The 13,780-nt window shown below is 35.5% G+C and overlaps 2 protein-coding genes across 2 annotated transcripts; both read left to right on the top strand.

The window, feature by feature from the left end:
• Positions 1–740: 740 nt before the first annotated feature.
• tmem45a (transmembrane protein 45a) lies at positions 741–9,459 on the top strand. The gene is made up of 6 exons (XM_007249075.4): positions 741–1,168; positions 4,815–5,025; positions 5,637–5,849; positions 6,636–6,820; positions 6,940–7,082; positions 8,210–9,459. The coding sequence occupies exons 2-6, from the start codon at positions 4,830–4,832 to the stop codon at positions 8,304–8,306; spliced, it is 834 nt and encodes a 277-aa protein (XP_007249137.3). The 5' UTR covers positions 741–1,168; positions 4,815–4,829; the 3' UTR covers positions 8,307–9,459.
• Positions 9,460–10,265: 806 nt separating this feature from the next.
• Positions 10,266–13,579, top strand: sft2d2a (SFT2 domain containing 2a). The gene is made up of 8 exons (XM_007249076.4): positions 10,266–10,572; positions 10,851–10,940; positions 11,249–11,334; positions 12,192–12,273; positions 12,562–12,597; positions 12,733–12,791; positions 12,902–12,931; positions 13,057–13,579. Exons 1-8 carry the CDS (start codon positions 10,507–10,509, stop codon positions 13,106–13,108), a joined length of 501 nt encoding a protein of 166 aa, XP_007249138.2. The 5' UTR covers positions 10,266–10,506; the 3' UTR covers positions 13,109–13,579.
• The last annotated feature ends 201 nt before the right edge of the window (positions 13,580–13,780 follow it).

The raw sequence follows: 13,780 nt of genomic DNA, 5'->3' as shown, positions 1-13,780 counted from the left end.
GTTAAAGGTATAGCTAGTGAATACACAGACACCTTGGTTTGGTCTTCTTTCCATTGCAGTGCCCATCACTCGCATGTCTTTTTTCCTGCCCGTGACTCTGTGCACGTAGACCAACCGCGCTTTTCTGACTCCACCCTTTCTTCACAAGCAAAAGAGAAAAACAAGGGTTGTTTTTCCAGTTTTCTCAACATCACAAAACGCTTCTAAGCAGGTCTACATGCAGTTTAGTTTAAAGAAAATACCAGTTAAATACATTTCTCAAATTCAAATGTATCTATAGTGAAAACACAGTCATATGAAAAGAGTTAGTGGGGAGAATATTCAGGTTTCCTTTTAAAGTGTAAAGAACTCTAAGCTGAATGAAACCCAAACAGCGTGTTATCTACATAAACCCTGTGTACTAAATAAGTGTTCAGTCTGAGTTTGCGTTTCCTACGTAGCTATTTAAAGCAGAAAGCTCACATAGCGGTTTCCTGGAGAGGGAAAGGAGTCTAGGCACTGTTATTTTTCACTCTTATTTCTTCCACCCATTTTCCACCAAGCTCCGCCCTCCTGTGCTTCTATTGGCTAATAGTTCATACTCAAAAGCAAAAGCTGGAGGCTGGACCCTACGAGCCAATCCCAGTGCACGGAACCAGAACAAACCAGCCAATCATGGAGCTTTAAGGCGGGACTTGTCTAAATACAGGTGGGCAAAAAATTCAAGTACCTAATCTCACACCAGGCGGAGCGAAAATGCACACGTGGAATTCAGACGAGAAACTTGATTGAAGGGGAGCTCATCCAGTCACGATCGAGAGGAATGACGCGAACGTAGGGGTATTTACCAATCGCTGGCCTCCATGGGAGGTTCCTTTAAATTCCACTTCAAAAGAAAAAGATTCCTTCTGAAAAAAATCGTGGAAATCTGAGAAACAGCTGGGAAAGCGGCGGAGCAGGCTGGAGCTGCTGCGAGCTTTTGCTAAAAGCTATTAATGATGATAGTGTTTACAGTCAATCGCAGCATCTTGTGAAATAGCTAACTCTCACTTATTATTATTAACCGTTATTTTTAACTAAACATGCGAGGAAAGGAGAACGACTACTGCGAGCTCTGACTGCCTTCAGTATCACGTAGAAACACGTTAGTTAGCCAGCTAACGGACGATTATTTTCTTCAGACTGTAAGGTAAGTGACAAAAATATGTTTTTTTTTAAGGCATGAATTAAGTGTAGACTATATTTTCTTTTTAATGGAAAATCTTCATTTAAAGTACCGTGTAGTCCAAAATTAGGTTCAATTCCTGTCTGAGAAAAAAACACTACTGTAAATAGCTTTTAATTTTGTTAGCCTGCTGGAATATGTCCTATTATATATTAGTGGTATTTATTTGTATTCAAACTAAATTCAAGGAGATTTTGTCATTTCACATCACATATGGTATATGAGGTGGAACGAAATTGTATTCCCACGGTCCAGTGTACACCCAAAAAGCGATTTTAAAATAGATAAATATAGAGACAAAATAAAATGAATAAAAGTAAAATAATAATAAAATAGATAAGATAAATACACAAAATATAAGGAGTAATGAAGTAGTAGGGAAGTAAGTTAGCAGCAACATGAAGACAAAGCGCAAATTGCTATAGCAGCATGGATGATTTATGAATAAATAACAGTAACATAAAAAGTAACAAAATTTATTATTATTATTATTATTATTATTATTGTTGTTGTTGCTGTTTTTTATTAATTGATTGCGAAGATGTATAGATATGTCTAACCTATAGATATGTCTAATCTCTTCTGTATTTGCACATTATTCAAAAACTGAATACAATGGTCTGCTTTTATTTGAAACATATATTTAGCACTTAGATTGTTGCTATCCTAGCTATGAAAAAGACAAGTTTGTCCTTTTTCTGGCAATTTTTCCACTGTCTGTGAAATGTGCCCTAAGCAGCAGGTTATAAATATGCGTAAATAATTGCTACATTATAAACCATCAAAGCCAAGACAATCCGAATTTGGATTTTCTCCTTAACATAAAAATATATTTTCTTTCTTGTGTATTCTACTGTTAAATCCAGTGTACCTAGCAGACGCAGGCTAAGTTAAGATAAGCTACAGCATTTTTATTTAGCTGCTTCAGTGTCAAACTGATTACAAATTGCTTATTCATTTACTACTTTATCATGTAGGTCCTACTAAGGTGTGATCTTGTATAAAGCGTCTGTGAATATTTTAGAGCCATGTTAGAAATAAACAGAACAGCATTAGCCAATCAGAAAACTGCTCTGCTCTCCACTGAAGAGGCACTCAAGGGTCATCTTGTCTCCATGGCGAAGCACAGCATCCTGGTAGGAACAGGCCTAAATCCGGTGTTCCCCAGCTGTACAAACCCCATAAAGCACTGATTTGTGTAATTTAAGGCTCCAATAGCAGCCTGAGAGGGTATGTACTGTTTAAATAGTGCTAAAGGCAGAATACAGAACATGTTTTTTTCACAGATTTGTATTCTTTTTGCTGTTTTATTTTCACTACTAAATATGTTACAAAGCCTAAACATCATTTCCCATTCTTTTTAAAGAAAAAGAAAATACATAACTACAACCTAACACGTAACTTCTGTAAACCCCAAGCAGACAAACCAATAAAACATAATACATTTACCTGAGAAGTCCTATTCTAGTATTCATGAATTTACTTTAACAGTGTTATTGCAGTCATAAATGTCCCTCAGAACTGCTAATCTATTCATAAATGTACCTCACCAGTGCCACTCAAGTTGCATGTGAGTGAAAATACACAGAGAAATGCAGCCAGTCTTTTGGTTAGGTTAAGGGTAAATTTGCTCAGCAAACGTTACTGTTCTAGCCCCAGCCTTATACCTGTCAGCTGGAAAACAGACAATTTGTGAAAATGTAGTAAACTGATGCAATATAAGTGTGATAAGTGATGCTAAATGTTTTTTTATTATTATTTCATGGAAATAGAGCATAAAATGAACTTAAACCTGTAGTATGCCAGCTCTCTGCCAGCCTGTCTACTCTCTTCCGTATTCATCAACAGCGCTCTGTGTGCTGCCAGGGGCTGGGGGGGCAGAGCGGGTCTACCACTGCCTCCTGAAATACCCTCCCTACACCAAAAGTGCTTATTTTTGGTAATTTCAGCCATTTAATATACAGCCTTTATAAAAGGACAAGGTTGGTGTGGGGCTTAGTAGATTGGGAGAAGGAATATATATAGTACTAGTACTTGGTGGTCAGTTATTTAGCCAACTTACTAATGTAATAGCCTAAACAGTCTGTCATAGTTTGCATTATTGCTTATTCTAGCTCCTACTCAAAGGAACACTTTGAGTTCCTTTACTAACTACTTTTCATTTAATTTCATTACATTGCATTTAGCGGCTGCTTTTATCCAAAGCGACTTACAAATAATGATGTACATTAACAATAGAGGACAAAGAAGTCCAAGGCAAAAAACATTTTTGGCAGGGCCTGAAGGAAGCCAAAGGGTAAGATTGGGATAAAGGAGGAAAGAAGTGGTGGGAGAAAATGAGGTTAGAAGTGGTTAGTTTGTTATGGGTGTTAGAGGAGTATGTGCTCTATAAAGAGCTCTGTCTTTAGAAATTTCTTAAAGATAGCGAGGGATGATCCTGCTCTGTTGCGGAAAGTAGTTTGTTCCTCCATTGGGGAACTCAGTATGAGCACATGTTTTTCATAATCTGATGTTAGAAGGTGTGGAATGAGTGACTGCATATCAAACCCTGAAAGAATTCATGAAGTCATTCTTTCCTTTGTCTAAAGTTTTGCATGACCTGACAGAGGACAGTTTGTAATATGTCTGTTTTTGTTTATTCCTCCATCTTCTTGAAACTTGTTAAAACACAAAACAAAAACACATGCTTTCTTTAAGGCTTTCTTCAGGGCCCTCATTATGGCTAATGCTTTTCTTTCTCTATAATTATACACACCCTTCCATTTTCCACTGCTTCTGATAGTGACATTAGCTTTCTATTGTTTCTGCCATTACATACACGTAAACACTATTGTCATAAAATGAACCATTCTAGATTTTAGGAAAGTGGGTTAGAGATAAAAAGAGGATTTTTTTTTCTTTCTAGTTCACTGAAACACTTAAAGTAACAGTTTGTTCTGAATGACAGTGAGCATGTAAAATGGTTACGTCAGTCCAGTTTCAAATTAATTGAGAGAGTTGTCTTCTTTGCCCACTCCTCCCTTGTTGCTAACCTCAGGCGGGTTGCCAGGTTGACATCACTGAACCTACACAAACGAGCACAACACAAGTATAAGATATTTTGCAGTGGCAATATATAGTCTCATTCATAGCTAAATTGAGTAACTGTATGTAGTCCAACATTCCTGCGTATATTTCTGTCAATCTGGCTGCTGCCAAGGTAGTAAACAGCCATGGTCTGTCTGTAGTGTAGTGTTCAAGAGAAAATGAACGTCTTGTAGTCTATCTGGGCACTAAGGTGTCTCTATTTATCAAACACATCGCCAGTATTTATTTTAGAAGCATGTCAAGACTTAGAAGCAGCATGCTATATTTGCTTTCAATTGTGTGCGAGACCTGGCAACCCAGGATGTGGAAATAGGACTAGGGAACGGGCAGTATGACCAGAGGCTAAAAGATAAACAGAAGATTTCCACTGGACAACATCATCTTCAGCATCTTAACACTTTTAGTTAAGATGTAATAATTGTACTATTGTTTCCTGTCCCAGTTTTTCCTTTTTGTCTACCCTGTCTGCCTTCAGTTGTCACCTAAGTACAGTATGTCTCACAATTTTCCATTGTTGTTCCAGGGCCTGCTGGAGATCATGGGAAGTTTTAAAGGCCATGCTCTACCAGGAAGTTTCTTTCTGATTGCTGGTTTGTGGTGGGCAGTAAAGTACTCCCTTTGGTACACCACCCGCAGAAACAAAAGTGCAGGAGCTGGGAGAATCACCACAAGAGCCTTGCAACACCGCCTAGAAATCACTGAGGGAGCTGTAACCCTCAGCTTTTCTCTTATAGGTGAGCTGCTTTCACACAAATGTCTTTTGTAGGCAAACATTTCTAAAATTGTTTTGTTTTGTAGGTTTTTAAACTTATATATTTAGAAAATCATTATAAAGGAATTTCAACTTTAACCAGCGCATAGAGTAATTATAAACGATTGAGCCAGATTCTTCGAACTTAGTGGTAATGCTTTAAACACTTAAATATAACTAAATCTATTCAGCCTTATTACTGCAACTTTTACCATCCAGTTCATCCATGGAAAGGTTTTTTTTTGCATGCAGTACATGCTCAAAGGGGGAGAACAGACAGATTTTATGTCTGCGAATAACTGCCAGTATTCCTCAATTATGAATTGAGTACATAAATTAAGGCACTGCTAAAACCCAGCCAGATCAGGTCACAGTTTATTAGTTATAGAGATTTATGAGATTTATCTGAAAGCTAATTTCAATAAAACAATCAATTTTGCCTAGTATATGTGATATATTAAATTGTAAACAATGTATAAACAGATAACAAATGGAAATGTAATATAAGAATACATGTGCCTTTCATTTCCTTTGCGCAAATAAAATAAATAAACTCTAATATTAAGTGTAATATTGTGTCTTTTGTTCATACAGGTATATTAGGGGAACAGTTTGCAGCAGGTGGACCAAAGTTTCAGATGTATGATCCCTCCACTCAGCATTGGTACCAGCTTATGAATTGGCAGCACACAACCATGTATTTGTTCTTCGCCATAGCAGGAGCTACTTCACTTACTGTCCACAGTGTAGATGGTGCACCTCTGGCCTTAGATCGCTTACTGCTGGGCCTTGCATTTTTTAATGAAGGTGAGCCTTTGACTTTGTAACAGGACTGGTCAGACTGGTCAGCTTTTCATACTTCTTTACCCTTTCATTTTAATTTGATTATAACATTTGATTATGTCTGTGTGTTTCTAACAATAGTCTAATAGTCTGCTAAAAACTATTGATAATTACTGCTGAACAGGGAACTTCACTGATTTCCAAATTGTGTACATAATTGAAAACTGTAGATGTCAACATAGTCATTTGGATTGGTCCAATGTAAAATGTTCTGTTTTAGAGTCGTAAGTTTTCATAGCAACCAGACATCCTGAAAAGTCACTAGCTTTATAAAAATAAAGAATGTTCATACTTAAGCGACAACTGTAGGGCAATATGAGACAAATTAGTAACCAAAGAATATTTTTAATCATTATAAACTTTACATATAATGCCTGTCTGTAGGTTTATTGGTCATTTAGGATAGCAAATACAGCCAGCCCTTGTTTCCATTTTACATCAGGCCAGTCTAAATGTCTAAAAATATACTTTGTTTTAATCTCAACCACTGCATTATGCAGACATTTAACAGATCCAACATGTGACAATAGATTAATATATTTTGTTCTTTTTTCCATATTTTCACTCTGAAAAATCTCAAAATTCTGAGGTGTAACCAAAAGTGAATATATATGCTATCAACAGCAAAAAGGGTATGCTTGTTAAAGTAGTTTAAAATACTGAACTACTGATCATATTACATAATATATCTGTAAAACTTAATAAAAAAATAAAATAAAATGTGTAAAATAATAACATTTGTCCTTGCAGGATTCCTGTTCCTCTACCACCTCCATGGCAGAGACATGTTGGATGTCCATGTCCATATGCTTCTGTTATATGCAGTCTTTGGGGGGGCTGTTATCTGCCTGCTGGAGGTCTTCCACAGGGGAAATATCCTGCTGGAGTTGCTGCGGGCTGCTCTCTGCCTGCTGCAGGGCAGCTGGTTCTGGCAGGTTAGATTTGTGTACATAGTGTTGTGTGCTGGTCAGTAAAACTGAATATTAATGTGTGTTAAAAGCTGTTTTGTAACTTTTGTTGTGTTTTTTTTTTTGCCATCTGTTCTTTTATCCAGATTGCCTTTGTGTTGTACCCCCCTAGTGAGGTGAAGTGGGATTTGTCAGACCACAACAACATGATGTTTATTACCATGTGTTACAGCTGGCACCTAGCCTTCGCCCTGCTCACTGTAGCAGCAGCACACACCACTGTTCTTTGGTGAGTACTCTCATGTTCTAGCATTTCCACAGTATTTCCAGCAGCTGAACCATGGAGCAGGACAGTGTGTTGAGGGTTTTGCTAGCCTCTTTCTATCGTCTGATCTTTTAAGTTGATGCATAGTTGTCTTTTAATGCAGTTACCCAAAAAGTCAAATTGACACAATTTTCTCTTTGTGATTCACATCCAATCTTAATATCAAAGAAATTTACTATCCTCTTTATTCCTTCAAACATTACAGCATCGTAATATTACAGTATAGACTTTTATTCAATTATCATAACAAATATTCCATGTGCTTACGTCTTTACCTACTTTAAATCCATCGTTTAATAAGCACCTTGACCTTAAAATAGCTGCATCAAAATTATGCCAATGGTCCACCTGTGATTAGCTATTACAGGCTTGGCATGCCAGCACCTGCACTTTGCAACTTAGAAGCAACACATCCTTTTAGAATAACTTAAAGCACACCCGTTAGTGGTAGCTCAAATCTTGAATTCCATTTGCTGAATGTAGGGGAGCACAGGAGCAAAAAATGCAAAAAAAGAAAATATTGCACAATAATAAACCACAGCTACTGACAGCTATGGATAAAGTTTAAACTACTGTGGATTAGCATAGAAAATGTGTTTAGCAGTAGCTTAGCTGGCATGATCACATTCTGCTTTGGAAATGAAGTTATCATAGATGCTAAAAACAGTTGTGAGAGAGCTGATTATGCATCTAGTGCTGGAATGACAGGCACTAAAATGCAACCTGTTATTTGGCGTTATCTAGCTCTAGTTATGTAGCTAGGCCTAGCACAGTTTAGCTATCAGGAAAAAGCACTACAGCACAGACAGTGTTCCAGATACCTGGCCTTCACATTGCATTGTATAGAGGATAAAGACCCTTGGATACATTTGGATGCATTACAATATCAAATACGTTCTGGCCATTGTTCGACCACAACACATTTCGGCTATGGGAATGATGATCATTTGGTGACAAATCTTGCAGACTGATCCGTCTAGGTTTGCTGGCTAACACTTTCATGTTTAAAACAAACTGGGAAGTAATCTAAATATGTTCTTTGTGTATTGTATTATTAAGATCCTGACTACTGTATACATTTTCTTCCCCAGTGTGGTACGTTCCAAACTCAGGAGGATGCCCCCAATGGAGATGGGTCTACTGAAACCACAAGAAAGAGAAGCAGATTCTGAAGATGAAGTTTTATAAGTATTTATCACACATATGCAATTTTCAGTAAGGTGCAAGTAAACAGAGCCTTGGGACCAACAGGGATAAACTCTGACAGTCTGTGCCATCAGTTCATCTCCTGCCATGATGTGTCTTACTGACAATATGTTTTATGTGTAAACAAAATATATATTTTTTAAATCGCTGTCTCTTTAATTGTTAAATGACCTGTTCATTTCTTAAGTTCACGTAAGGGACCTTTGTAATTGTTTTTAATAGTGACATTTCTTGAGTGCCTTCAAAGGAAAACCTTTGACATTAAAGGAAAGAGGGGCAGGACAGTGTGACATTTAGACATTTAATCAGGGTATCTGCTGATCCTTAAAAAGTATCATATTTTTAAGTTAAAATTAAGGCCCTCATTTGTCTTAAAATGTCTTAAATTTACCAAAAAATACCACAAACACTAAATACAAATCTGGTCTTTATTCAAATAAAATATAGATTTAAAGCAGACTGGACTAAGCAAAACCAATAGTATCATTTTTGGCTCCATTCGGTTATTGTGAAGTCTCAATTTTGTCTCTGATTGGTACTGAAAAGTCTTAAAAACCCTTAAATTTAATTTCCTTGTATCTGCAGATACCCTGTTTAATGTAGGTAGTGGCCTTTGCTGACCTTCCCAGTCATAAAAGTTTTTTTGTGATCTGTGTATTCAGCGTTGCACACTGCTGAGGTACATATTAATTATACTCACTTTCATAAGCAATAAGACACAAATTTTGTTATACAGTTGCTGCTGATGTGAATATAGCTCTGGATCATTTTAGTAGCTTTGTTCACCCTGCAAAGGAAATTACTTCTCTAAAACTTTCTGATGTTAAATGTCAAGTACTTTTTGGCAGTGCATTTTGTTACATTATGCTGTAGCTTATTAGCATTTCTGAAGAAATAACGTGTGCAATATATGGGGAAAAATCTTGAATTTGAGCATACTACATATTTATAGATACCTATGAAACTTTTAGTGCCTTAGAGTCTGTTTAAAATGTAATTCACATTTCAAAGAATTTTGGAATGTCTTGTTTATTTATCACACGTATTTTGTATGTATTTGGTCATTTTTGTATCCTGCATGTAATAACTATGAAGCAGATATTTTTTATTAAACACTGTCTTTGCTATCTTGAAATGTATTTTATTTATTTTTTTGCTGTTTTTCCGAAACATGTTGAAGTGACAGTGTAAGTCGTCTGGTTAATGTGTCACAGAGGTGACTTGCTGCACCATCATGTTTTACTTATTAGGAATGATTTTTAATCTAAAAAAGGCATAAAATACAAATAATATATTATTTCTCTAATATATAATTATTGTATTTATTTATTTACTGAATCTTGTTTTTGGAGTGCATTACAGACAGAAATGGGCATTCTTTAATTTTGTCATTACTGGAACATAAGTCAGTTCTGAAAGGGTTAAAACACAGCAACAAGAACAGTATCCTACCCAGGAAATGTTTTAAAGATATTGGAGTGACATAACTGTGGCCACGCCCACATATGTACCTGAGCACATATTTTAAATCAAATTGTTTTTTTATTAATTTCGTTTATTTTTTGACTTGTGTATGTGTAGAAATAATACAACTTCATAAATACACTTACATGACTATAGAACATATAAATTATCTTAATACAAATAAATAAAAGAGAGACAAATTCAGTTAAATAAAATATATTACACAAGGTTTCTACTTTTATTTGACTGGCAAATATTTCACATCATTTCAAAGATGTAGTATTTTCTCTGAAATGAACGGGAGTTTTAAACATGCACATTTAGACAGGATGACTATATATATACTTGCTGAATGTTTGCAGCAGCTATGATTGGCTGGGGTATTAGGGGAGCTGAAAGCGAGCGTTGTGATTGGCTTAGTTTATCAGGGACGAGTTGTGCTGAAACGACCCCTTGTGCCCATTAGCTACAGATGCTAGTTAACAGTGGAAGTGAACCGACAGGGCAGCCTGTGAAACATGACAGTGACCACTGTGTGGCGCTATGTGTATGAGACACGGCCCCCAGCAGAGCTCTCAGGTGAGGTTCTGTGACAGCATTATTGTGGCCTTCCTCAGATGAGAGCACTGACTGCACTCACAGAAACTTTATGAGGTGAATCAAGTTCTTCAGGAAGCTGCTTAAGCTTATAGATCATAGAGCTGGAGTGTTAAAGCCCATGGATAAACTAAGGGCTTTCCTGAGTGGTCGAGAGGGAAACAATGACAATCGTAATATATTACAGGTAATGAGTCATTTTATTTCTTTTTTTTTTTTTTTGTAAAACATCTAAAACAATTGTTGATTTGTAACCTGTACTATTAAATAGGGTATAATTAGAATATTTCTTGATATAGTGAGAGTGGGTGCAATTATAGTTTTATACATAATTTAAGATGTATGCATATATTTATACTTCTGTAAGTGTTATGATCAAACGTCATATTAACGCGGTTCATGTGTGTAAATGTGTGTTTGTGTATGACCATTATTTGGGACTGTGGTTTGTAATTTTTCTGTCAGGTAGCCAACGAAGCGTCCACCCTGGGCTGGGGGACTCGGGTGAAAGGCTTTGTAATCTGTATGGCGATTGGACTGGGCTGCAGCGTCCTGGTTAGTGTTTAAACTTGTCTAAAACATGTCTAAAATATTGTTTATGAACGGGTTTAGAGTCATTTCCAGTTTCCTGCCAGAGCTCAGATGGGAGTGGAGGCTGATCTGAGCTGTGTCTCAGGTCTGACCAGCTTTGAGGAATGCAGGAGTAGGAATGCAGCCTTCATTAATATGTTAAACTGAAGAGTACATGTGATGTCTGCATGTCTGCCCTAAAAATAAGACTAAACACCATGAACTGATTTACATATATATATTTTTTTGTTCTGTAAAATTAAATGGTTTTGATTTCTTTTTTTGTGCATTAGGGAGTGTGTCTTCTATTTATTCCCAAGATAGGAGTGATTCTCTTCATTGTGTTTTACACATTTGGAAACATTTGCTCATTATTCAGGTGAATATCTTTCAAACCTATTTTGACACATTTATTGATTTCATTAAGATGATTTCTAGAGTTGAAAATTGTTACGCTATTCAAATCGAATCAAATAAAATATATTTATGTAGAGATTTTTACAACTGATTTTGTAGCAAAGCAGTTTCACCAAAATTTGCAATTATATCAGGAAAAAGGATCAAAGTAAACATAAAACACAAATCATAGAACTTAAAACTCCCTATGGTTGGAGAAAGAAACCTTGTGAGGATCCATCCTCCTCTGATCAGTCTATTTAAAAAATTGTAATGATGTAAAGTCACTATACAGTCACATAGGTCTAATACATTCTGGAGTATGAATGGTAATAAAAGCATTAAAAGTAATAATGGTATTCAGGCTGTATAAGACACTTTCACTGAGAAACTTTATAATGTTACTGCTCTTCATTCACACTATCATGCTGCTGTAGCAAACTTGCACTCTAGACTTTCTTTATCACGTGTGATGTGAATGACAATAAGGTTTTTTGAATGACTTCTGTTTAGTAGGGTTGACCAATGCCAGTGGCCACCACTTCTACAGCATAAATACAACACTTTATTTACTTTGTCAAAACAGCATTTTCTACATGGCATGATTGTAATGGCAAAATTGAGGTAAATCTAAATATGTTTTTGTTATACATTTACATTTAAATCTTGTTCAGATCTAGGTACAAAATGTTTCAGGCACTAGGCAGCATTATTGTAAATATGTTTTTTTATATATATTCATTTTGCCAGTAAAAGCTTCTGACCAGCACTGTGAGCACTTCTGATTCAGCATGTCCACTTACTACAATACTCTTTGACAAAGTGTGACTTTGCTTACAGCACCATGTTTCTGATGGGGCCAGTGAAGCAGATCAAGAAGATGTGTGATAAAACGAGAGCCTTTGCAACAGTTGTCATGATTGTAAGTGCATTATAATCGAAACTCCAAACTGTATGATCCTAGTCAGTACTGAACAAGGTTGTAGGTGATAAGCTTAGAATTGCTTGGATTTACTAGAAATGGACACATGCATGCTTTTCATGGCACTCTGAATGTTACTTATATGTAAGAGAATGCATTACTAAAAATATTTAGAACAGTGTGTTTAGCATTTCACTGTCAGTTCAATATTCTCCCAAACTCTCATTGTGTCTTTACGTATGAATAAAATTCACAGTAACTTTTATATTAATGACTTTCTCCTCATAGACCTGCTTGGTGCTTACACTGTGTGCAGTTTTTTGGGTAAGTAAATTAATTGAGCATCGCTGGCTTTTTTGGCACCAAGCTCAAGGAATTTACTAGAAACAGAGAATAACAGAGATTATATTTGCGTCTTTATAGTTGAAGTTTTACTTTTTATACATTTTTTTTTTTCAGTGGAAGATATTTGCCTTGACATTGCTGTTTGTTATTTTACAAGTCCTCGCATTTGCTTGGTAAGTCCTTTTTGTAAACATTGATTATGACAGTAAATAGCATCAACGACTGTTGAATTTTTTTATTTTATAATTATTATGTTACAGTTATATTTTGTTCTTTATTGCAGGTATGGACTCTCGTATATCCCATTTGCAAGGTGTGTTGAATTTAAACTTAAAATATTGTACTATATTTATGAGGTTTATGGTTTTCTGCTCTTTAAGTGGAAAATTCCTACAGCAGTTGTTTATTATTAATTCTCTTGCATTGTCTTCATAACAGAGATGCTGTATTGAAGTTTTTCTCCATGATGTGCTCTATGTGCATGAAATGAAGTCCTCAGCACGTCTGCCCTACCTTAGGTCTATTTTAGCTTGGTTCATGTTTTACAGCACACTCACCAAACTAGCCAAAATGCTTACATATGGATCCTTTACAGATTAATTAGGCCTTAAAAAATAAATTTACACTTTTGTTTTTACCCTTTTGAATGTTCTATGGGACGCATATTGTAACTATATATGATTACACCTAAATTATCTGTGCTGATAAAAGGAACCTGTTCAAGTTCTTTGTTGGGTCAAGCTGATGTTTAAAGATTTGTGCATATGTAGACTAGAAACTTTGAATACTGCTTTCTTTTTTACTCTTCTGTTGTTTCTACAGTTATGTTCAGGTCTGTGTAACATTGTAGAGTCAGCAAATGTACCTCAAATAACCTAAAGAATAGGATACTTTACAAAGTAAGGCCTAAATGTACATGTAATGCTGGGTAAACTGTAAATAAATTAATGTATTAATTACATACACATATGTATTTTTTCCAACTGTTTGAGTTAACATTACTATAATAATGTATATATTTTTTATCTTTCTTTTATAATTTATTATAATTTATATAATTTACTTATAATTTATAATTCATTTTTGTTTTTTTGGTATTATTAAATTTTAGTTACTTTTTTATAGCTTTATTACATTTCCTTTATTGTTTATTTATTTTTTT

The sequence above is a fragment of the Astyanax mexicanus genome, chromosome 5, assembly GCF_023375975.1.
Source record: "Astyanax mexicanus isolate ESR-SI-001 chromosome 5, AstMex3_surface, whole genome shotgun sequence".
NCBI classification, from domain to species: Eukaryota; Metazoa; Chordata; class Actinopteri; order Characiformes; family Acestrorhamphidae; genus Astyanax; species Astyanax mexicanus.
This window is presented reverse-complemented; position numbering and strand designations above follow the sequence as displayed.